This window comes from Caenorhabditis elegans, chromosome II, assembly GCF_000002985.6.
Source record: "Caenorhabditis elegans chromosome II".
NCBI lineage: Eukaryota > Metazoa > Nematoda > Chromadorea > Rhabditida > Rhabditidae > Caenorhabditis > Caenorhabditis elegans.
The window spans coordinates 2052783-2075791 of record NC_003280.10 but is presented as its reverse complement, the minus strand read 5'-3'; the positions used below and the strand labels follow the sequence as shown (position 1 = coordinate 2075791).

General features: G+C 36.7%; 6 protein-coding genes, 1 non-coding gene and 1 pseudogene across 8 annotated transcripts; 5 read left to right on the top strand and 3 right to left on the bottom strand.

Moving 5' to 3' along the window:
- Positions 1 to 178: 178 nt before the first annotated feature.
- On the top strand, positions 179 to 3571 carry F07E5.8 (uncharacterized protein). Its single transcript, NM_001377710.2, has 5 exons — positions 179 to 262; positions 312 to 344; positions 1122 to 3261; positions 3308 to 3431; positions 3478 to 3571. Exons 1-4 carry the CDS (start codon positions 202 to 204, stop codon positions 3429 to 3431), a joined length of 2358 nt encoding a protein of 785 aa, NP_001364678.1. The 5' UTR covers positions 179 to 201; the 3' UTR covers positions 3478 to 3571.
- A 691-nt stretch (positions 3572 to 4262) lies between these two features.
- Positions 4263 to 5201, top strand: F07E5.7 (DUF281 domain-containing protein). Its single transcript, NM_061770.5, has 5 exons — positions 4263 to 4437; positions 4491 to 4527; positions 4574 to 4764; positions 4819 to 5027; positions 5076 to 5201. Exons 1-5 carry the CDS (start codon positions 4315 to 4317, stop codon positions 5089 to 5091), a joined length of 576 nt encoding a protein of 191 aa, NP_494171.2. The 5' UTR covers positions 4263 to 4314; the 3' UTR covers positions 5092 to 5201.
- A 92-nt stretch (positions 5202 to 5293) lies between these two features.
- Positions 5294 to 5485, bottom strand: F07E5.11. The gene has a single exon (NR_050886.1). It is a non-coding gene; the product is annotated as an Unclassified non-coding RNA F07E5.11 (non-coding RNA).
- Positions 5486 to 6631: 1146 nt separating this feature from the next.
- F07E5.12 (Disease resistance protein) lies at positions 6632 to 7821 on the bottom strand. Its single transcript, NM_001267119.3, has 3 exons — positions 7390 to 7821; positions 7084 to 7335; positions 6632 to 7029 (listed from the first exon to the last, which is right to left on the bottom strand). The coding sequence occupies exons 1-3, from the start codon at positions 7433 to 7435 to the stop codon at positions 6821 to 6823; spliced, it is 507 nt and encodes a 168-aa protein (NP_001254048.1). The 5' UTR covers positions 7436 to 7821; the 3' UTR covers positions 6632 to 6820.
- Positions 7822 to 9921: 2100 nt separating this feature from the next.
- On the bottom strand, positions 9922 to 10995 carry fbxb-6 (F-box associated domain-containing protein; the record flags this gene model as incomplete). Its single annotated transcript, NM_001377709.1, has 2 exons — positions 10902 to 10995; positions 9922 to 10852 (listed from the first exon to the last, which is right to left on the bottom strand). Exons 1-2 carry the CDS (start codon positions 10988 to 10990, stop codon positions 9922 to 9924), a joined length of 1020 nt encoding a protein of 339 aa, NP_001364677.1. The 5' UTR covers positions 10991 to 10995.
- A 707-nt stretch (positions 10996 to 11702) lies between these two features.
- Positions 11703 to 15652, top strand: F07E5.13 (F-box domain-containing protein; the record flags this gene model as incomplete). Its single annotated transcript, NM_001368571.4, has 9 exons — positions 11703 to 11785; positions 11839 to 12735; positions 12862 to 13757; positions 13940 to 14050; positions 14327 to 14452; positions 14585 to 14635; positions 14780 to 14914; positions 15157 to 15443; positions 15525 to 15652. The coding sequence occupies 2 exons, from the start codon at positions 11703 to 11705 to the stop codon at positions 12671 to 12673; spliced, it is 918 nt and encodes a 305-aa protein (NP_001355413.1). The 3' UTR covers positions 12674 to 12735; positions 12862 to 13757; positions 13940 to 14050; positions 14327 to 14452; positions 14585 to 14635; positions 14780 to 14914; positions 15157 to 15443; positions 15525 to 15652.
- fbxb-36 lies at positions 13940 to 16007 on the top strand (annotated as a pseudogene). Its single transcript has 7 exons — positions 13940 to 14050; positions 14327 to 14452; positions 14585 to 14635; positions 14780 to 14914; positions 15157 to 15443; positions 15525 to 15698; positions 15876 to 16007. Coding segments are annotated over exons 1-7 (1016 nt in total).
- Positions 16008 to 16721: 714 nt separating this feature from the next.
- F07E5.5 (CCHC-type domain-containing protein) lies at positions 16722 to 21873 on the top strand. The gene is made up of 8 exons (NM_061767.5): positions 16722 to 16956; positions 17031 to 17204; positions 17249 to 17347; positions 18176 to 18354; positions 19571 to 19716; positions 21262 to 21351; positions 21407 to 21505; positions 21643 to 21873. Exons 1-8 carry the CDS (start codon positions 16729 to 16731, stop codon positions 21780 to 21782), a joined length of 1155 nt encoding a protein of 384 aa, NP_494168.1. The 5' UTR covers positions 16722 to 16728; the 3' UTR covers positions 21783 to 21873.
- The last annotated feature ends 1136 nt before the right edge of the window (positions 21874 to 23009 follow it).

The following is a 23009-nucleotide window of genomic DNA, read 5'->3' as shown; positions in this document are numbered from 1 at the left end:
TGGAAAACAGTACAAAAATATATTTAAGGTTTGTCAATTTTTTACAAAAAGGAAATAAATATATAAAAATAAAAATACACACTTCACGTGAAACCTTGAAAAACATTTGTTTATTTTAATTTGTTTTAAATCTCGCCAACTAATCATCCACGCAGGAAAAATTCATTCCCGAAGTTTCTACATTTATCATCTGCACCGCTCATGGTAAATATGAGAATTGACACGTGTCTTCGTATTCTGTTGCTATTCAATTTCTATACAGGTAAACTTAATTTTGATGGAGAACTTTATCAAACCCGAAATATTTTCAGTTACACCTATGGATTATGATATTCCGGAAAAATGTAAGTTGGTGAATTTCAGAAATGCAGATTTTTTCCGAAAAAACTAGAACCAAATGCTCAGAGAGCTTGGGAAGAGGACGCGATTAAAAGAGATAATTCCACCCTTAAAGCCTTAACAAACTGTGCACAAACTGCAAATTTCGCGGGCACGGTTATGAGTCTCAAGTTGTGAAGCCCTGGATTCCTAGCAAATTTGAATCAAAGCGGATTTGTGTAACATTTTTCACGGCAGGCATGATCCCGGGGACAATATGCTAGGTATATAGTAGGCTAGGTACCGGGCATAGGCAGGCCCAGAATACTCTCATATTTATCATGGGCGGTGCAGATTATTTAATTGTAGAAACTTTGGGAATGAATTTTTCCTGCGTGGACGATGAGTTGGCAAGATTAAAAAAATAATCTTTTTTAATTTTTTGTCAAAAATTGATAGATTAAAAACCTTTTGTGCTGTTTGTTTTTCCAAGATGGTTATAATTTTCAAAATTCAGCATCCGAGATCTGCGAAGGTCCGCGCTGGCGTTCGCCTTTAATTGAATATATGTCTCCACTGTTAAAACAGCGCTTTACTCCGATGATTAACTATCTCATTTTGCCGCTATAATTCTGAACAATTCCGAAAAATAAGTATAACTTTTCCAATGTTTAGGAGCGGGGGACGTGCCATTTTTTCAGCCGGTCAGCCCTCGCAACCTTTTCCACAGGCCTAATCTAATCATAGTTCTATGGATCAAACTAGAACCCCATAACATCTGGTGTTAAATAATTATTTTTCAGCCAAGCTCGACTTCATCACTGAAAAACTGTCCCGAGCCGCTCGTCTGTTCTCCAGCATTACTCTGTTCAACAATCTTACAACTGGCCATGTCGACGAGGATGATTTGATTGCCGAACTTCTGAATATTGAGACTGGTAACCTTGAGGCTGTGGAAAAGTATGATAAAGCGAAAGCGGATGTATTTATTAAACAATTCAACGACACGAAATCTAAGTTGGTTTATTCGAGTGATCATTTCTATTTTCTTTATTGGAATACAATTCAATTAATATGGAACAGCATTAGCAATTTGAGCATGCACTCTGAAAATATCAGATGGAACGATATAGCTGATATTTCTAACTGGAATATTGAATGGTTCAAGGGTGGAAATCCAATGGATTTAGTCAGAACAATAAGGGATAAAACTTCATCGCTAGGTGAGATTAAACCCCAATTGAGGAAATTGGCATCCGCTCTCACAAAGGCGCCTACCATAAATACGCTGAAAATGGCAATTGCTACTATGGAGAAGTTGAAACCATTCTACAAGTTGGTCGAGATTTCCGTACATGTGAAGAAAGCAGCCGAAATGCATGACTATTCATTATTCGATGCTCAGTTTCGGAGCAATGTCGAAGCCTTGGAGAGCTTGTTTTCTGCAACAACCCCCGAAATCAATGGAATCATCAGTGTGCTGAATTCTCACTTCTCGCGTTCTCTACCGCCTCGTACATCAACATTTGGCTTCCTGGACGGATTCAAAGATTTCAAGCAACTTTTCAAGGATACTGTTGATACTTGGTTACTGGATGTAGTTGGATCTCACAATAACCTCAGGAGTGTTCGGAAATTGATTCGGTTGAAAGATGAGTTTCGGAGCATTGACGACAAATGGATGAGTCTCAATAAACAGGAGCATTATTTATTCATGCATCGCATTGCAAACATTTCATATTGGCTTAGCGACTTTGGAAATGTCTCCACTTTTGATTCGCTTATCAAAAAAACTACTAAAGCATGTGGGTCAATTAGGTATGTCAATTCAGATATTCCAAATTTTGAATACAAGCCGCGTTTTCCACAAAAACTTCATTTGATTGGATATATAGTGCAAATTATAAATAATAAAAATGGGATTTTGGACAAAATCGATGATATTTCTGATAAAAACTCCAGCGACTTCAAACAGATTTCCGAATTGATTATGAGCCTTCAACATAATTTTGAAGTACTGCGAAATGGTGATATGGATGGAGAACTTATTGAAATGATGGAATTTCAAAATGTTGTACCTGAAATTGTATCGGGTACCAAAGGGAGAAGTCTCCTATCTTGGCTGAAATGTCAGAAGAACTTCAGTATGGAAAGTGTCGGTTCAACCGCAAAGCTGTCAGTTGAAGTGTCCACCACCGACTATGCAACTTTTGAAACCAGTTTTAATGAAGTTGCAAAGGTAGTAGATACGACATCGGGGTCTGTGAATAATATTCGCTCGCTTTTGAAAGAAATTAAGAATCAAACTACATCTGATCTCAGTAACTTGAAAAACTTGGGAAAATACTCGAAAACATTTGGAGAGGCTGTGAAAGCATTGGTTTCTATCAAAAAAGCATTCGATCACAAGGATGATTTTGAGAAGTTTATTGAGAAAGGACTGGAGGTTAAAAAGATAATCGAAAAATTAGGAGACTCCTACTACACACCACTCTTGAAGTCTTTCTCGGGAGACTTTGGACATACAGTTCTCGAAATCGCTACATATTTCTATAAGGTCAACACGTGGGAGGATCGAATTGTTGACCCGAAAAAACTGAAGTTCCATCAATTTGGGGACTGGCTAGCAAAATTGGCTAGTTTCGAAGACATAGATCTACATTTGGAGAATCGATTGATGCTAGGTTCATGGTGTGCTATTCCAAAAACACAGTACTCCGAAAACACAGAGTTGAAAGGAGCATTGAAGGAATTTGAAGAAGCGACATTTGCACTGTCAAAGCTGGATCTTAAATTCTCCGTCTACAAGTCCTCCCTTCTCGCAATGCCAAGAGTTATGAGACAAATTGAGAAAGTGCTTAAGAACGAGACAATCGAAGTGCAACCAGAATCTATCAAGTCTGCATATCATGGTCCAAAAGTTGTATCCACTATTTATCACGAGTAAGTATAACCATGTTATTTTCAATTAATATCTTTTTACTTTCAGATTGACCATTTTCCTTATCGCTTATGCCGCTGGAAACCTATTGATTGGTGCGATTTGGTGTTATTGTGAGGAAGACTGCTTGATCCATGTATTGAAACGTCGGTATTATAATAAGTTCGATTAAGTGAGTAGTTTATACTTATTGAAGTGTTAATGACCTAAGTTTTCAGAGCTCTTGAATGCTGAAGAAGACCCAATATTAAATATAAAGAGTCCTGAGTCAAGTTAACTTTGCTGTGATGAATAAACTTGATTGAAATTCTTTATATGATTGTGCAATGGTGGCGGAGTATTCAGTCTCATTCTTCTACAGGAATCAATTGGCAAAAAAAGTTTAGAATTCCATTACAACACACTGTTCCGATTGTATTTAAAAGTGTATCTTTTAGTCTGTTGTTCTTTGAAAATATAAGTAATGCACAAAAAATTAAGCTATTTGTAGGAAACAATAGTTTTTTTGGTATACCGAATCCTAATAGTTTCTCATGAAAACTTTCTGGAATGTACCAGGATGGTACATTTTCCGACTTTTCACTCTTTTTCTTTCAATTTTCCTGTAGCAGTAGAGCGCACTTAATAAGGTAAAAGATTAGGACGAGGTACATTAGGACGAGGTACACCCGCACCTGCATTTCCTATCACAATCTTTTGAACTCTCTTCTTTCGGAGATATTGAAAAAATCTAGTTGTACGTTGCTTCACGTTTGTCACAAATAGAAGCATCGACCTAGAAACTGACAAGAGATAAAAAATATCAAAAAATTTGCAACGGGCCTGAAAACTTGGCTACCTTAGGCTTATTCGGTCTATATTAGCCACCCCTCTAATCTGCATTTATTAAGCTATTTACTGAATAAACACCATATCTCAAATCACAGATAAGAATCGAAAGTGATGGTCAAAAAATCCGATAAGGTTCCCCCACAAACTAGATTATCAACATATCACCGGAGAAGATCTATGTATATGGAAACAATATTTTCATTCATTTTCCAACAATTTTTGATATGAATATTTTGTTTTCACACTTTCTTTGCTTCCTCATTAGTATAACAGAATGCTGTATGAGAACTATTCCACCGGATGATGTCTATATTTCAAGTACATTACCATTTGAGGAGACTACTACGGTATTTTTCTGTTGGAAATCAGTGCATTTTTGGAAATCTTTAAAACGTTTTAGGAAATGATGACAACAATGGAAACATCCACCATGACAGGTGAGTCTAAAAACGAACAAATTCCTGAATTTCAGCTGATTTACAGAAAAAGTGTGTCCGGAGATGCCAGCCACCACGTGTATGGACTTGATAAAACTTGGAGCAAAATTGGAATTAGCTGAAGTAGACGGATGCCAAGTGGTACAGTGCACTGGTGGCCAAATTCCGCGGCTGATTACCAGAAATTCGGTTTTTTCACCGAAACTATATGCTGGGTTGAGTGATGCGACAATTGTTGTGAGTGGTCTTTAAATCTACCCCAAACTTTCCAATACTATATAATATTTATAGTTTCCCGTACCTCCGACGACATTGGCCGGATTCGGTGGAAAAAGTTTTTTCGACTATTATGGCCTTATTTGTGACACTTTTAATGGTAATTTCTACTGGACAATGACAAAATATCCGGATGGGCTCATCGATTTGGGCGGGGGACAGCCGATTCTAGGCTCAGATGGTTCATATGACGGGAAGCAAGCTCCGATTGAGCAGGTTGATTGGTAAGATTATGGGTTGAAATTATCTTAACATAGATAAATTTGTTTCAGCCAAGAGCCAAAGTAGACACGGATTGATTGTGGCAACTGTTTAATAAAATGTTTATTCGAAAAATAGAGATATTTTGAAGAGTTTTAAGATATATATAGAATCAAAAAATAAATATCTAATTGATATTTCAAGCCGGCCTATCTAAAACGTTAATCTATTAACTGGTCATTTAAGCAGCTCAACAGTTTAAAGGAAAACGAACTACGTCTGAGCCAAAGCCTAAGCCTAACCGTAAGCCTGAACCTAATTGTAAGTCGTAGCCTAAATCTATGTCTAAGCCTAACTCGAGGCCAAACTTGAGGATCCGCCTAAGCTTAAGCCGAATTCTTAGCCTAACCCTAATCTAAAGCCTAGGCCTAAGCCTTAGCATAAACCTAAGCTTAAGGCTAAGCCTAAGCCTAAGCCTAAAAACCCTAAATAGCTAACGCTCGTCACTGACGCCAATTCTGACCTCAAGTAAAGGCGATCTCAAATCAGAAGTGACCCTCATTTAAAGACGCAGAAGAAATGAGACGGGTGCGAGTGGATTTCAATTTCCGTCTTATCATAATAAACGATAATCTTTTTCAAGAAACGACGTACAACTGGATTTTTCCTAAATCTCCAAGAAAACGCAGTACAAACTGTCACTTACGAGAAGGGATAGGATATTCCGGTGCGAGTGTATTTTGATCCACGGCTGTGTTTCATGTAACTTCGAACTTTTGTGTTTTGTCCAGAGGTACCCGATTACGTCCCGTGATTTAGATTTCAACCTTTACAGGATTTTTTTCCAGAAAAGTTGAACAAAAATCAAAAAGCAAGCAATCAGGTAGATCAGTGAGTCAAACTTTACTGGCCAACAGAGTTTTCTAGTACCCGGGAATTTAATTTACCTATACTAGCGAGCGAGCACGTGCCTGTTTAGAGTCTTCCGTTGACAACACCTGATCAATAGATCTGGCCTCTTCCAGTTCTATCCCTCTTTGTCTGAAACTCTTCTCTCTTGGAAAATGGAAGAAATAAATAAGACAAATTTAAAAAAAAAGGAAAAAATAAACAAGACAAATAAAAAAATTGAAAATGCGTAAAACTTTGATATTCTGAGTTCCGACGACAAAAAGCCTGAAATTAGTATGTTTCACAGTTTTACGTATTAAGTTACACTCTAATTGCACGTTATCTTTTTCAATTTTGATTAAAAGAAATCATGATTCAATTATTATTCTCGTGTTTTTGTTCACTTTATTGATAATTTGTGTTGCACCATGTTTTGAAACAAGCTACTGTAGTAGAGAGTACAACCACGTAGAAAAACAAATTTCAGTTGTTTTGTTAGTTGAGAACTTTTTGATAACTCCAACACTAACCAAGATATAAGCTTCCAAAGCTGTGTCACGATGCACCATGTTTAGCAAATCCACTTTGGCAGTCACTATCTCGGTTTAAGTATCTGAGGTGTCTTTTAATGCTATGTTACTGTAGTGAAATTGTGTTATGAAGTGTTGCCTCTCGAAGGAAAATTGAGCAGATGTTAGTGAATGGATAAGGTGTAGTTTTACATTAGAAGTGCACCTGGAGTACTGTAGAACTTTATGATTATTGCAGGCTATTTTGATTACAGATTCTTATCCACATAATTCAGAACTCAAACTGTAGTGGGTCCTTCTTCTTGAAAACTACCGTTGCACGACGAGTACGGTCCTGGGAGCCAAACAGCGAACGCTTCTTCTTCAAATGGTCCGGAATCTTCTTGCCCATCAGTTCAATCGTGTACTTTCCACTCGGCGGCTTCTTTCCTCCAAACTCTTGAACTCACTTTTTTGGCCCAACCAATCCCAAAGTGCTCTTCTAGAAGTCCCTCAGTTCTGGGAAGCCAAGATGGACTGAGATTTAGGTAGGTGAGTTTGGACCTCTTATCCAGTTGAATCATATGTTCCAATAATGAAACAATTTTTACGTTCCAGGCAGACGCTGAAAACAATTGGATTATAATTTGACACATGCTTTTTATTTCATTTCTCTCACCATTTATTTTCTTGGCAAAATTTGTCAGCTTTTCGAATTTCCCAAGAGTAATTTCATGTAATTCCTGACCACGGACTAATGCGGCCATCCATTCCGTCATATTGAACTCTTTCAAGTCGATTGATTCCAGCCGCAAACGATTGATCAGATGTTGTACTGAACTGTCATCAAGGTCTTCTGGCAAGGGATGTAGATGTTGGAAAATTAATTGACTATTAACAGTGTCCACTGGGAATGGATAGTTGAAGTCGTCTGCAATATTATAGTTTAGAAAAAAAAATTAGTTGATTATATAATAAAACTCACCATTCAAAATTGTATCAATAAGCTTCTCGTCCAACTGAATTGTCATTTGGAGAAAATGTCGCTGATTGACGTGAGCACCAAGGGTGTCATTTTTCGATTTTTCGATTTTTTCGATTTTTCGATTTTTTTCAGTGAAAATCGAAAAATCGAAAAATTGAAAATCGAAAAACGAAAAATTTTCGATTTTTCGATTATTTTTTTTTTCAAAAAATCGAAAATTAAAATAAACCGTTTTTTTCTGTTTTGATAACATTTTTTGTTTATTCGAAGAAAACCTCTTGTGAGATACATTTAGCTGCCAACATATCGCCACCCCACCCATAAAGAGACACATTTTTACAACCCAATGACCTACATATTCAATTATTAGCTCTATTAAGAAGGTATCAACACGTACGATACCTCCTGCTGTACTGTTATAGTTATCCTTCCCTGTGGGAACCTTTTTTGAATAGATATTTACAACCTCCTACAACGAAAAGGTTCAAAAATAAAAAATTCAGCTGTTTTGTGAGTTTATTTCAAAAATCGAAAATTTTTCGATTTTTCGAATTTGAAAAAACGAAAAATCGAAAATTTTTCGTTTTTCGATTTTCTGAAAAAATCGAAAAACCGACACCCTTGGTGAGCACCCAAGAGAATAACGAAGGAAGAAAGACTGATTCACAAAACACTTGGCACTCCGCCACAACGAATCACGCGTACAATTTATCGATTGGATATCGCCTCCTGGGAAACGTCGAGGGCCCGATAGCCACCACAGAGACAGTGTGGAGGGGAGAGGCACGTAATGGCAGAGGGTCCCATTTCGGTTTGATCTTCGAGAATTGCGGGAGTTGAGACGCAGAATTCTCAACTGATTTTGCACGGTTAGGGGCGTGGGGTTTGCAAGTATTGGTACTGGGGTCCTGTAGTACTACTGAAGGGTTATTGTAGATATACTTTTGATGTGAAATTTTCAGGGGCTGTCTTCAACGGGACACCGGCAGAATGTGCAAGAAACTAGCTTCCACTCTCTGTCTCCCCAGCTGCTCAGATGTCTGTGACTGTAGGCTTAGCGGGTTATTTTGATACTGTAGAATCCGGGCTGTGCGGCAACCGAGATTTTCGGCAACCGGCAATTGTCGAAGTTGCAGAACCCAAAAAGTTTTGGCAACCGGCAAATTTTGATTGCCGTAACTTTGGCAACTTTTCGGCAACCGGAAACCAGGTTTCAAAGTTTTTTCGTTGAAATTTTATTTTTTAGCGTTTTGGAAAAAAGTATGGTCGTTTTTTTCGTTTACAGTGAAATTTTAGAAGTTTTTAGGCTCTCTGAATGCTTTTTTTCTGAGCTACAAGATGTTTGACATTGATGTCGGCAGTAGCCGAAGTTGCCGAACCCAAAACGTTTGGGCAACCGGCAACTTTTCGGCAACCGGCAACTTGGCCGCACAGCCCTGATCCCTATGCTCATGCAAAGGAGAACAAAAATTAAACCAAGAAAGAATCGAATTTTTCTACTACAAACTACAAAGTGATCCTCTTCTTGACAATCAAGGTAGCACGACGAGAACGATCTTGAGACTCTTAATCAACGTCTGCGAAATCTTAGTTAGCGGTAGGCACATAAATACCTACTCGCCTTTACCTTGGAAAAAGGGCTGAACAGCTCCATTAAATACATTCCAACAAGCTCACATCTAAAAAATTAAATTCCATCGCGTAGAAACTGGTTATTGAAAAAAATAACTATAAACAAAAATACAAACAAATTGAGTCATTATTTATTTTAATCAAAACTGGCTAGGGAACCGTGAGAAGGTGCCTATTGGACTTGCACATGAGACCTATCCCATTCGATAGCCCATGTCTTAAAATGGTTACTCGTAAATTTTTAGCGGCAAAACTTCAGAACCAAGCTCACGGCGGGCTCTCAAAGATCCTAAAAATGGCACTTTAACGAAGCATTGAAGGTTCAATTTTTCAATTTCACTTTGATAGTTCATATCTCCGCGGATATGTTTTTAGCAGAAAAGTCATCAATTGAAAAGTTGTTGATATTGTTGTAAAGAACAAGTTTGTAGTTAAAAGTTTTACCAAAAATTTTTTATTTGAGATAAAAGCGCGTGAAGTGCGGCCACTGATGCTGTTATTTTTATGCTGTTATTGCTATTCTAATGCTTTTATCTCAAGCAAAAATTTTTTGGTAACAAACTTTCAACAACAAACTTGTTCTTTACAACAATATCAACAACTTTCCAATTGATGACTTTTCTGTAAAAAAATTATCCACGAAGATATGAGCTATCAAAGCGAAATTGGAAAATTGCTTCGTTAGATCGTTAAAGTTCTGCCTTATACATAGTGCTATTTTAGGATATTCGAAAGCCCGCCGTGAGCTTGATTCTGGAGTTTTGCCGCTAAAAATTCACGAGTAACCATTTAAAGGCATGGGCTATCGAATGGCATAGGTCTCATATGCAAGTCCGATGGGTACTTTCTGATGGTCCCCTAGTGAGAAAGAAAATATGCAATTATAGTGTAACAAAATGATCAGTGGCATTTTTCAATAAACATTTCAAAGCGATATTCATCAACCATTGGGTATGGGATATGGAACCAAATATCTGCCGTCGTCCCATCATACCGTGTAATTTCGAACCCTCTTGTTATTTCGTTGTCTTGCTCTCCGATTATTACATGAGTTTTACGATATTTAGTTGGCTTTCTATACTCTTTGCTTATTATTTCCTTACTTATACCGTTGAATACTTCATCAACAAATAATGATATATCTATTTCAATACGCACATATGAATAGAGTTCCATGTACTCTAAACTAGGATTTGATCCATTTATCCAATGCTTCAGGTAAATATTTAAATCGTTTCGTTTGAACTCTCTACAATAATTTGTTATGCTTATAAACGCACTGTTCATTGCAAGAATACTGTGAGGTTTTCCATTTGAACCAAGATTGATTCCTAGGTAATCGAAATTTTGAAGCAAAAGCCTATGACTTTGCACCGCAGTTTCAAATAATTTCTGGCATAGGTCAATCTGTTGAACGGGTAATATGAATCTTCTCCAAAATCTTTTTGCATTCAGCAAGTAAGGAGGTCCAGATCCAGATAAAGTTGTTCTTCTGATTTTAACATCTTCAATGGCATTTTCAAGAAACTCGTAGGTTCTTAGGCCGTCTTCGTTACAATGTACATCAACGTAAAAAGATGGCTGGTTGAGAACACTATAAGCATGATCAATGTAAGCTTTAAGCTTGTGCTTAAGCTTTTGCCCAATTATTACACTTTCTTCTATCATATCATCTGAAATTGTGGAATACTCCGACGCCCACAGCATGGTATCTCCGAACATTACATACAAAACATTTTGACGTGAAAAACCACATTCAATATGTAAGTAATCAATTTGCAGGTTTTGAACTACCGATTTCGAGCGATTAGAACAGAATGAAAACCAGATCCTGTAATAATGAAGTACCGTACTATAAAATGAAGAAGCTTCTCACTTACATGAAATCTATATCCTGTGTTAGAACCATTTTTAGAGCCTTTGTTGGTAGTTGGAGAAGAGAAAATGTAGTTGTAGTAGTAGTAGTCATGACGACGAATGAGTGTTCTAGAACAATGGGGGAAGGATAGCTGTAATAAGAGGCCACCTGACGTGCCAGATGTTGATTGATTGGGAAAATATGTAGATAATTGGTAAAAATTGAGAGTGTCTGAAGATTATCTAGAGATTGTCTAGTTGGTAAGAACAAATTGGAAAAACTGGGGAAAGTTAATGGTTTTCACTTGCGGGCAAGAAGAAGATTGATGCACCGCTTCCCAGTATAATTTACTCTCTGGCTTCCCAGATTTTTTTTGAAAAATTTCAGTAGTACTAAAATTTTCAAATATTATTTTCTGAAAAACTATAGAATTTTGATCTTTTTTTGTCATTTGTACGTTCCTTTTGACAAATTCTTTCTAAAAATTTCAAAAAGTCGATACTTTCGGGATAAAAATGTTCTTTTTTTGAAAAGAAAATCCAGACCTGGTCCGTTTGTGACAGGAATAAACGGTGCTTTGGTGGGTTCTGAAGCCTAAACCGCGGAAATTAGAATTCTCTAGCTTAATGTTCACGTGGTGTCAGGTTGTCTCATTGCGCATTGATCTACGAAAAATGCGGGAATTTTTCTCCTCTAATTTTTCGTTCTCACCATTTGCTTAATGACCTCTTCCAATCCTACCCCTCTTTGTCTGAAACTCTTCTCTCTCATCTCCCATCTCTCCCTTCTGCTCAATCGACAGAGCTCATTCATCTCATTCAACATGCCTACCATCCCATTTCCTATCCTTCGTCTCCCGAACGCTATTCTTCACAAGTCTCTGGAACAAATGAGCCCAATTGGATTGTGAGTTGGTTTTACTAGTTTTTATTTGAATTTTATTAGTTCCAAGTATTCAGAATCTCACTATCAGTGCTCTCAAACCACATGAAGCAACTCGTTACCAGGTCAAATAACAGAAACCGGTTTGACGGTAGTATATATGCAACGTCACCAATTTCTCTACAAATGCAGACAAATAATTTGCATCGTTATATAGAATATGCATTCGAGTTTAATCAGTTGGTATTAAGGATACAAGACAGTCACGGAATTGAATCTGCAACTTTAACAAAGCCAGGATTCACTGAGAAACTTTGGATCGAACATGTTGTTGAGGTACTCTTTCAGAACAAGGGTGTAGCATTGTATTTCAATGAGCCATTCCAATTAAATATTAAAGAAATATTGAAAAACATCAATATTAATTGGATTGGGACAACATTTTCTGAATTTGTAGTTTGGAAGTTTTTTGAAATTTTCCCTTCATTGGAAGAGGTGACATTTTACGAAGGCCCAATTCCCTTATCTATCCTCTCTAGGAACTTGAACTGGCTGCAAATCAATACAAAAAACGCAACACTTGACTATGCATTAACTTTAAATTGTTCAACTTTTTCAATGTACATCATCAGTTTCACCATGAAAGAAATCAATTTGTTCATAAAACAATGGATCAGAGGATGTAACCCACGCCTCGAGATGTTCCAAATACTTCATAATGATAACGAAAGACACTTAGTCTCGGAGAATGTCATTTTCAAGGGAATCAACATTGAAAAAAGGAATAGAATCGTTGAATTTGACGAGAGAGAAGAGTATCGAATTGAGAGATTTGATGGAACAGAAGCTCTTGTATGGATTAATTTGAATAGAAGTCCTTTTCTTTGGATGGCTGTTCAACAAGTGGCCTGAAAAGTTTTTTTTCGCTTTTCAATACAATAAAGATTCATTACTTTTTCACGTTTTCAACACAGGTAAATCCAGATTCCTAAAAATATAAAATACCAGTTCTAGTTCGCTGGGAAAAAATCAAACCTAACATTTGAATTTTTCGTTGAAAAGACTATTACCGTATTTCCTCTAAATTGGAAAATTTACAGGAATACATTGCCTTCGGCTGCTCACGTGCTCTTTTTGAGGCTCGAATCGATTTGTTTTCATTCTAAATTATTGATTTTTCGGATATTTTTTCGTTGGTTTTTTGCTCATGTTTGAGCTGTTTTTTTCCCGAATTTGGCTATTTTTCTGCCAATTTCTGGCCATTTTCCCTCCAATTTCTGAGCATTTTAGAGCCAATTTTCTGATAATTTTTGAGATTTTTCTCCCATGTTTTTGCTCATTTTTGAGCCTATTCTCCAAAAATTTTGATCATTTTTCAGCCAAATTTCTTTCACATTTTGTGCTCTTTTTTCTCTTTTCTTTTGGAAAGTCGATGCACCATGTCATTGGAAGCTCATAACTTGGCTCGTTGTCAAGATATTGAAAAATGCACAACAACAAACTTGTAGAAAAACATTTAAATAGAATTTTGGTAGTTTGTTAATTTTTATGTAAATTTATTTTCCTTTTTTAACCTGGATCATTGTTGTATCATTCAAGCTTTTGTGTCCAAGATCCTGGTCTGTTTGTGACAGGACTAAACGGTGCATTGGTGGGTTCGAAAAGTTAAAGCTTTAATCAGCCCAACCGCAAAAATTAGAGCTCTCTAGCTCAATTTTCAAGATTATCGGGTTATTATCGGGTTGCGCCAAAAGTACGCAAGCACCGAAATTTACATCACTATAGTTACTATTGTAATAAATTAAATTATTTATTTTTAAAAAAATCTCAATTCTTTTTCTCCGAAATAATTGCAAGAATTAATAGCGACGTGTAAAAAAAATTAAGATAAAAAAAACAACGGGAACTCAGATTCAAATTTAATCATTTCTATTTATATTCTTCAAAAAATTGGATTCTACTTGACTTCTACTTGTGACTTCTTCTAATATACGAGGTAATTTTTTAACACTTTTTTTACATGACCCGACATCTACCGGGTTCTGCGGCGTAATTGAAATTGAAAACTGACTGAATCGCTCAGAAAAAACAAAGAAATTTCGTGAAACATGCAGTATTTGGAGCCACCTGCCGGCTTTTTGTTTTTAGCCGTTCTAACCTCAATTTTCCTTCTTACAGATGACAAGAAAAAGACGTAACCCGGAGGCTCACATTAACGACGACGACGAACCAGTTGCACATCGAACCAGATCAAGACTTGCAGCTGCTCGTCGAAACAATCCAACTCAGGTAGGTAATATTTATCTCGGAATCAAAAGTTTTGAAAAAAATAGAAAAACGATGGTATTAACTTAGGATATATGAACGCTGATAAACTTAACATTTTAAAATCAATGGTCTAGGATTGTACAAGTAGGACCCGAACATATTTACTTTGCCGTAATTTTGCAGTTATCCAAAAAGAAAATCCAATTTTGTTGGTTTTGGCAATTCTCATTAGAACTGTAGCTGATTTATGGCATAATTGTTTCTCTAACATGTAAGCTTAACTTTTTCATTTTCCAGATGCCGGCTGCCGTCGATAGTCCAGCACCCCAGTCCCCAGCACCGCCGAATCCTGTTCTGGATGGCATTGGAAATGACTTCGATGATGAAGAGCCAGAAGGCCAAGGCATGGATGCAGTACTGAACGTGAGTAGTTCGCTGCAGATATGCGTATGTAGTCTCTTATGAAATTATAGCTGAGGCAGTTCAAAATAACTTTCACAGTAGTTTGATAGCAATAGAAAAAAACCTTCATTTTCCAAACCCCAGCTGCTTCAGGATCTCCAACACAAGTTCAACAAGTCGCTTTGGCTCAAGGAGGAGTTTCTGGTAAGTCTAAAATGTCGAATCTTTATCGCACGCTCCTATAACTATAGTTTAAATCGGCTCCCCATAATTATTGTTAGGAAAGTTATAGGTTGTTTGAAAATTCAAATTCACTATAAAATGTTTTAGATATTGATTAATTTGCAGGTGCCACTGGTAGCTCAAAGATTAAGCTAGTACGAGGGGTGGCCATTGTTAAGACGGACCAAGGAACGAAGAAAAAAGAAAAAAATACAGACAAAGGAAACAAGAAAACAGAAACAACAATCGGTTTCGATATCGGTGAGTTGATGAAGCTTCTCATTTCCAAAAAACCCCTTGCGTTGTTTTGTGCAATCAAACTACAAAATACTATATTACGCAGTTGTAAAAAAAAATTACTCGATGGTTAATTGAAGTTTAGAAATTTAAAACATTTTGATGGAACAAAGCCCATAGGTAGCATTAATTTACATAATATTTGGAATAGACAGCTGTTGTAAAACTGCCAGTTTTTCAAAAAAAAATTAAACATTATGTTTCAGTGTGCACTGTGACGCCGCAGGCAAAAAGTCTACTACTTGTGATGCGTGATGAATCGATGTCAGTAGGAATGGCATTTGGCGCAAAACTAGCCTATGCGGCATACAAGCTCAGATTTCGACCGGCTCCGCATCTTACCTCCATCCGATACAGTGCGAAAATGACTCTGTCTGGTACATCTGGAATACTCGGAACGGCGGTGTGCCTAGGCGCTGCCTACGAGGATTTCGAGGTTCCCCAAGACCTCATTATCACCGGGGCGGTCGATGAAGCTGGAACTGTGCAAAAGGTAATTTCTTAATTTTTAAGATTTTTAATATTTTCCAGCCCCCAGTATTTTAAAACAAATAGAGTTCAAGCCCATTTTCAGATTAGTGGGACTTTATTGAAAGCACGGCACGCAATTGATCGCAAATGCCGATTGATGCTGCCGGTGGACAATTTGAGGGATTTGCCGAAGAAGATGAAGAAATCGCATGGTTCTGTTTCCTGTGAGCACTTTGCGTGAGGCGATCGATATCGTCAAAGGTCTCAATTGATTCAGGTTAGATAAGTTATCCTTTAGAAACCAAATGCTTTCGTTGAAATGTTTTTTAATTTCAATTCAGAAATAATTCACCGAAAGCAGCAGAAAAATCAATATCTTTCCGATTTTTAGCGATTTTTATGCACGCTTTGCAGCGAAATGAAAAGCTTTTCAAATAAATTGAATAATTTTCAGCAATCACCTTCACTTCCTGCTCTGGTTTCTCCATGCTCATCATTATCTCCACGTGCTCATGCTCATTTTTCCGGCTCACATCGACTCGTCATGATTCTAAATTGTATTTTTCTTGTATTTTATGTGATATGAATATTATTACCGGAATTATATAAGTTTTTTAACCGAACTTTATTGATTTTTGCGTTTTTTTCTATTTTCTGTTCAAATTCAGCGATTTTTTTTAACAGTTTCGAGCTATTTCCAATAGTTTTCTTCATTTTTCAGAACCAAACCACATGGATTCTATGGAAACTGAATTCCAAGAAAATAGAAAAAAAAATGTTTGCGCGTCAATTGTTGTGCATTGTGTGCAATGTGTACTATTTCGCCTACCGTAGTTTGTAGGATTTTTTAAGATCAATTTTTTGAATATACATAATTTCCATTGAAATTATTTAAATATTCATGAAATTTTTTTTTGAATTCATCTAATCGATTTCGAGCAGGAAAATTGTAATTAATTGATATCTTCCGCTGTTTTCTTTGGAAAATTCGATATTCTAACGGTGTAAGGGTCAATTTGCGGGACTTTTTGTGGTAAAAATGCAAATAATTTTTCTATTTATTATTTCCATCGGCTTATTTTTCAACTTATTAAGCTTTCCCTCTTCCAGAACTAATTTTATAGCTAAAAATCGCTTTAAATCATTATGCTCGTCGGTTCGGGCGCTTTGTACGCAACCACCGCGTGCGAAGATTGCGGACTTTTGCAGACCGTAGTCAGAATAAAGCCTTCGAAACATACATTTTTTCGCCAATTTTCTCCATTTTTACCTATTTTCACGTAATTTTCGCATTTTTCAGGTAAAAAATGGCAGAAGACATTGGTGTCGAGCCGTGTTTCGATATGGAAGATCCGAAACCCCGAAAAGAGGCGCTGAAAAAGATGAAAAAAGTGGAGAGGTCGGCGCCGGCGAAAATTGAGGCGGAAATTCCAATGGAAACCGACGAAAAACCAGCGGAAGATGGTGATAAGCCAATGTCAAAGACGCAAAAGCGAAAATTAAAAAAAGCGGCGGCGATTGAACGGAAAGAGCGGGTAATTATCGATTTTTTCCGCGAAAAAATTGAAAAAATCGCCTAAAAATTGGAAATTTTTATTTTTTTTTTCAGGCTGAACGTGGAGAGCCTGAACCAGAAGCCACCGGAGAGCCCGAGCCTAAAAAGGAGAAGCTCGACAAGCCGAAACACAAGGGAAAGGACAAAAATCACAGTTTTGAGGCGATCGAGAAGAAATATAGTGCTCTGCTGGGAAAACTCACCGAAACTACGACGAATTTCAAAGAAGTAAGAGGAAAATTGTGGAATTTCACTAAATAATCGATTTTCAGGGCGAAATAATCATCAAAAAGGAGGTTGAAGACGGAAAAATCACCGAAGACGAGGCACACACTCTTTATAGAGTTTATAATAGGAATTTGAGGCTTAAAGTGCGGATTTTGTCGATTTTTACGTGAAAAAAGTCGATTTTTAAGCTAAAAATCTGATATTTTAGGTCCAAAACTGAGTTTTTAGCTGGAAAAAACCGATTTTTTGCTAATTTTCGAATATTATGCTGCAAAAATCGGATTTTCCATCCATAAACCCAGTTCAGTGGATTTTTTGCAAAAAATTAACACTTTTTCATTGAAAAAGCTCGAATTTCTCGGAAAAAATGAGATTTTACAGGATTTTCACTGAAAAATCGAACTTTTCTGTATTTTTAGTGCAATTTCGTGAAAAAATCGAATTTTCAGTGAATTTTCATGTAAAAATTGGATTTTTCGCTGGAAAATCGCTAAAAAATGAGTTTTTCCTTCATTTTCACTAAAAATCGATTTTTTAGTGAATTTTCGTGTAAAAATCGGATTTTTTTGCCGGAAAATCACCAAAAAATGAGATTTTACTGGATTTTTAGTTTAATTTCGTGTAAAAATCGTATTTTCAGTGAAATTTCGTGTAAAAATCTAATTTTCCGCCCGAAATCATTAAAAAATGAGATTTGCCTGGATTTTTACTCAAAAAATCGAATTTTCAGTGAATTTTCGTGTAAAAATCGGATTTTCAGTGAATTTTCGTGTAAAAATCGGATTTCTGTGTTTTTACTGACATTTTCTGTAAAAATCTGATTTTTCGCAAGAAAATCGCTAAACAAATGAGTTTTTCCTAGATTTTCACTCAAAATTCGAATTTTTCTATATTTTCAGTGAAATTTTATGTAAAAATCGGATTTTTTGCCGGAAAATCACCAAAAAAATATAAAAAAATGCAATTTTCAGCGTCTCCGTGAGAAATTGAACAAAGTGCTCGGCGATGGAGCTTCATTGGAAGCTGTAAAGCAGAAAATCAATGATTGGCGAGCTGCTGGAAAGGTTACTGTAGCCGATGCTATGCTTTTGGTGAAAAGATGGAAAACGAGAGAGACGAGACGAATCGGACGTCAGGATCAGAAGATTACGTACGGAAAAATGCGAAAAAACGAGAAAAATGGCCCAAAATTCACTGAAAAAATGGAAAAATCCGGGAAAATTGCGAAAAAACGATGAAAATGGCCCAAAATTCACTTAAAATCTGGAAAAATCCAAGAAAAATTGATTTTTCAGTGAATTTTTCGAATTTTCCGTCGTTTTCTGCAGGAAAATTGCACACAAATCGAAAAAATACATTTTTTGATAATTTTTGCGAAAATTGTGAAAAAATCCAATTTTTCGGTCTTTTTTCAAGAAAAAACACCGGAAAATTCAATTTTTTGCAAAAAATCCTCGAAACCTCACTTTTTGAACGAAAATTTCAGTTTTTTCGGGAAAAATGCCGAAAAAGCCCATATAAATCTATTTTTTGAACTTTTTTCCGCTGAAAATTGCGAAAATTCTTATAAAAATCATTAAAACGCCGAAAAATTCGAGTTTTTCGAAGATTTTCGGATAAAAAGTGTTGGAAATCACCGGAATTTCTGATTTTTGATAATTTTCCATTGAACAATGCTGAAAAGAGGCCTTAAAAGCACTAAAAACATCACAATTTTGGTGTTTTCCCCTAAAAAATTTGATTTTCTTGCATTTTTCTGTGGAAAATCCGAAAAATTGAAAAATTCGTGTAGAAAATTGGGAAAAACGGGAAAATGGCCAAAATTCACTTTAAAAAAATGGGAAAATCCAAGGAAATTGGCGAAAAATCAATTTTTTCACTGTTTTCTGCATAAAAATTGCACAGAAGTGGGAAAAATTCGTTTTTTCAGTACTTTTTCGTCAAAAACAGCGAAAAAATCCATTTTTTTTTGGTGTAATTGGTGTTTACTGGAAAAAATTCTCAAAACCTCACTTTTTGAACGAAAGTTTCAGCTTTTTCGGGAAAAAATGCTGAAAATTGCCGAAAATTCTCTTAAAATCCAGTAAAAACGCTGAAAAATTCGAGTTTTCAGCCATTTTTCGTGAAAAATTTCGAAAAAATCACTTTTTCGAAGATTTTCGGATAAAAATTGTTGGAAATCACCGGAATTTCTGATTTTTAAGAATTATCACAGAAAAATTAGCCAAAACTTGAGAAAAATCGGATTTTCTGGCAATTTAACGTAAAAAGTCCAAAAAAAATGCAAAATTTCTGTAGAAAATCGGATAAAAATTCAAAAATTCACCATTTTCATCGAAAAAATCACAAAAAATCCCAATTTTCAGCGGCTCCGCATGCTTCCACTGCCGTGAGCCAGGCCATCGCCTGGCTGATTGCCCCAAAAGGAATAGTTCATCATCGGATGGTGTATGCTTCAAGTGTGGATCCATGGAACACTCGATTCACGAATGCAAGAAGAAAGGAGTCAAAGGTCCGCGTTTTTGAGATTTTCAGCTCGAAATTCGAATTCCCTGCAAAATTTCAGTCGGAAAATCGAAAACTAGAGGTTTCTAGCTCAATTTTGAAATTTCCCGGGTTACGGTAGCGCCAAAAGTACGCAAACACCGACTACAGTACCCCCAAAACACCGAATTTGACGCAATTTTCGAATTTTGAGCTGAAATTTTGGGAATAGACTAATATAATAGCGGGGAATTCGAATTTCATAATAAAAATCAGCGAAAATTGTTTTGAAGTATCAAAAATTGGCAAAAAATCGAGGAAGCCAACAAAATGCTCGACTTTTTGAAATTTCCATATCAAATTCGAATTCCCCGTGAAATTTCAGCCTGAAAATCGAAAACTAGATGTTTCTAGCTCAATTTTAAGTTTTCGAGGGTTACGGTAGCGCCAAAAGTACGCAAACACCGACTACAGTACCCCCAAAACACCCGATTTTACGGGATTTTTGAATTTTGAGCTGAAATTTTGGGAATAGACTAATATAATAGCGGGGAATTCGAATTTGATATTAAAAATTAGCGAAAATTATTTTGAAATATCAAAAATTGGCAAAAATTTCTAAAATCCAGCAAAAATGTCAAAATTTCAGATTTTTTGATAAAATTCGAATTCCCTGTCAAATTTTAGTTGGAAAACCGAAAGCTAGAGCTTTCTAGCTCAATTTTGAAATTTCCTGGGTTACTGTAGCGCCAAAAGTACGCAAACCGACTACAGTACCCCCAAAACACCAGATTTGACGCGATTTTCGAATTTTGATCTGAAAATTCACAGATAGACTAATAAAATAGCGAGGAATTCGAATTTTAGATTAAAAATTAGCGAAAATTATTTTGGAATATCAAAAATTGGCAATATTTTCCGAAAATCCAACAAAATGAAAAACAAAAAAAAACAAAATGGTGGAAGTTCTATTTCAAATTCGAATTTCCCGTAAAATTTGGCCCGGAAAATCGAAAACTAGAGCTCTCTAGCTCAATTTTCAGTTTTCGAGGGTTACGGTAGCGCCAAAAGTACGCAAACACCGACTACAGTACCCCAAAACACCCGAATTTCACGCGATTTTCGAATTTTGAGCTGAAATTTTAGGAATAGACTAAGAAAATGGCGGGGAATTCGAATTCGACACTAAAAATGCAGAAGAAAATCATTAAAACTCAAAAAATCACAAAAAACCTGAAATTTGATGAAGACCCGAAATTTTGCAACTTTTCAATATCAAATTCGAGTTCCTTGCAAAATTTCAGTGGGAAAATCGAAAACTACAGCTCTCTAGCTCAATTTTGAAATTTCCCGGGTTACGGTAGCGTCAAAAATACGCAAACACCGACTACAGTACCCCGAAACACCCGATTTCACGCGATTTTCGAATTTTGAGCTGAAATTTATGGGGTAGACTAATAAAATAGTGGGGAATTCGAATTTCTCAATAAAATTTCAAAAAATTCGAGTTTTCGAGCCGAGCCGCGACGCGACCGCAACGCATACCAAAAAAAATTTTTTTTTTGATTTTCAGGTTTTCCATATGCCACGTGCTTCGTGTGCAAACAAGTCGGACACATTTCCCGTGATTGCCATCAAAATGTGAATGGAGTCTACCCGGATGGTACTGTAACTGGCTCAGCCCCAGGCTTTTCCCCCCTAATTTCAGCAATTTTCAGGCGGTTGCTGTAACGTATGCGGTGCAAATACCCACTTGAGACGGGATTGTCCGGAGCTGGCAGCTCAGAAGGCCGGCGGAGCACATTTCGAGAAGAAACGTAGGGTTTTTAGGGGAAAAAATTCGGAAAATTTTAAATTTTAGGCCAAAAAAATCGGATTTTTGAATTTTAGGCCAAAAAATCTGAAATTTTTTAAATTTTGAGCCAAAAAAATCGAAAAAATTTTTTTTTTCCAGATTTCACCGCCCGTGCAGCCTCCAACTGGAATACTCAATCCGCCGACGCAGACTACGATCCGACTGAAAATTCGACGCAGGAGAAGAAGCCGGCCGCTGCCGCTGCCAAAAAAGCAACGGCGAAACACATTAAATTTTGAGCCCCCGATTTTTTTGCAATTTTTGAGTTATTTGTTGATTTTCTCTTGTTTTGTTGTTTGTTCCCCAGAAAAAATAAAAAATTCTGCAGTTTTTAGGTCGAAAATCGAAAATTTACACATTTCCAGGATTACTGTAGCCTCGGAAGTACGCAAACACGGAATTTCCATCAAATTGCGGGATTTTGTCTGGAAAAATAGCTGATAGCTGCATAAATGACAAGGAATTCGATTAAAAAACGAGAAATTCGCAAAAAATCGAATTTCGACCGCGACGCAGCCGAAAAATAGCTGAATTTTCAGTTTTCAACCGATTATAGTCGATATGGGGGTCAAAATTTTGGGAATTTCGTGTAGAATTCGAATTTCGCGGTTAGAATTTTGGGGTTTCGTGGGAAATTTGAATTTTTTGTGTTGCAAAAATATTTTTTGGTAAAAATTCATTTGAAAAGTGTGTTTTCTACACTTTTAAAGCAGCAAAATCGAATTCCTAGCAACATTTCAGTCTGAAACTCAAAAACTAGAGCTCTCTAGCACAATTTTGAAATTTTGAGGGTTACGGTAGCCCCACGAGTACGCAAACACCGACTACAGTAACACCGAATTTCACGCGATTTTTGAATTTTGAGCTGAAAATTCATGGTTAGACTAAACAAATACCGAGAATTTCGAATGTGACAACGAGAATTTATTAAAAAATCAATAAAGCATCAAAAAAAATTGAGAAACGTCTTGGTCGATGTGGTGATAAGGAAGTTCTCGCACTCCCTCAACACTGTCGGCCACAGCAACCGATCCGCAACCAGAACGACACCTTCGATATTGTGGTCTGAAAAATCATTGGTTTTGGAAGTTCCTGGAAATTCAGGAGATCGAAGCTTACCGTTGAGAGCCTCCCGGTGCCACGTCAGCTGCGTCACGCGGTGCGTTGCGTGTCGCGTCACGGCTCGGTTTTGATTGAGAAACTAAATGTGTTTGTCCGTGTGTAGTACAATACTTTCCCACGCGTAGTCCGGCAGGCGATTGTCAATGGAGCGCAAAAGATTCAATGAGGAAGGCGAGAACCCCGTGCTGCTTTAACTACGCAAAATCAGTTTTTAGACGCATCGCCTTTCTTGCAGATAAAATTGAAATGGGACAGTTTGACACCATCTGCTAATGCGTTAATATTTTTGCCCTAAATTCCCGCCATTGTCCGTAGATCAAACCGAAATGGGACACTATATCACC

What these genes read in the sequence shown, in the direction of transcription:
- F07E5.8 (NM_001377710.2), top strand. Translation starts at nt 202, where the DNA reads ATGGTAAATATGAGAATTGACACGTGTCTTCGTATTCTGTTGCTATTC. An exon ending in TTATGATATTCCGGAAAAAT is followed by an intron (nt 345 to 1,121) that starts GTAAGTTGGTGA and finishes ATTATTTTTCAG; the next exon opens with CCAAGCTCGACTTCATCACT. An exon ending in GTATCCACTATTTATCACGA is followed by an intron (nt 3,262 to 3,307) that starts GTAAGTATAACC and finishes TTTTACTTTCAG; the next exon opens with ATTGACCATTTTCCTTATCG.
- F07E5.7 (NM_061770.5), top strand. Translation starts at nt 4,315, where the DNA reads ATGAATATTTTGTTTTCACACTTTCTTTGCTTCCTCATTAGTATAACA. An exon ending in CATTTGAGGAGACTACTACG is followed by an intron (nt 4,438 to 4,490) that starts GTATTTTTCTGT and finishes AAAACGTTTTAG; the next exon opens with GAAATGATGACAACAATGGA. An exon ending in TGAGTGATGCGACAATTGTT is followed by an intron (nt 4,765 to 4,818) that starts GTGAGTGGTCTT and finishes TAATATTTATAG; the next exon opens with TTTCCCGTACCTCCGACGAC.
- F07E5.5 (NM_061767.5), top strand. Translation starts at nt 16,729, where the DNA reads ATGGCAGAAGACATTGGTGTCGAGCCGTGTTTCGATATGGAAGATCCG. An exon ending in CGATTGAACGGAAAGAGCGG is followed by an intron (nt 16,957 to 17,030) that starts GTAATTATCGAT and finishes TTTTTTTTTCAG; the next exon opens with GCTGAACGTGGAGAGCCTGA. An exon ending in CAAGAAGAAAGGAGTCAAAG is followed by an intron (nt 19,717 to 21,261) that starts GTCCGCGTTTTT and finishes TTTGATTTTCAG; the next exon opens with GTTTTCCATATGCCACGTGC.
- F07E5.12 (NM_001267119.3), bottom strand. Translation starts at nt 7,435, where the DNA reads ATGACAATTCAGTTGGACGAGAAGCTTATTGATACAATTTTGAATG. An exon ending in TATTGATACAATTTTGAATG is followed by an intron (nt 7,336 to 7,389) that starts GTGAGTTTTATT and finishes ATAATATTGCAG; the next exon opens with ACGACTTCAACTATCCATTC. An exon ending in TTTTGCCAAGAAAATAAATG is followed by an intron (nt 7,030 to 7,083) that starts GTGAGAGAAATG and finishes AATTGTTTTCAG; the next exon opens with CGTCTGCCTGGAACGTAAAA.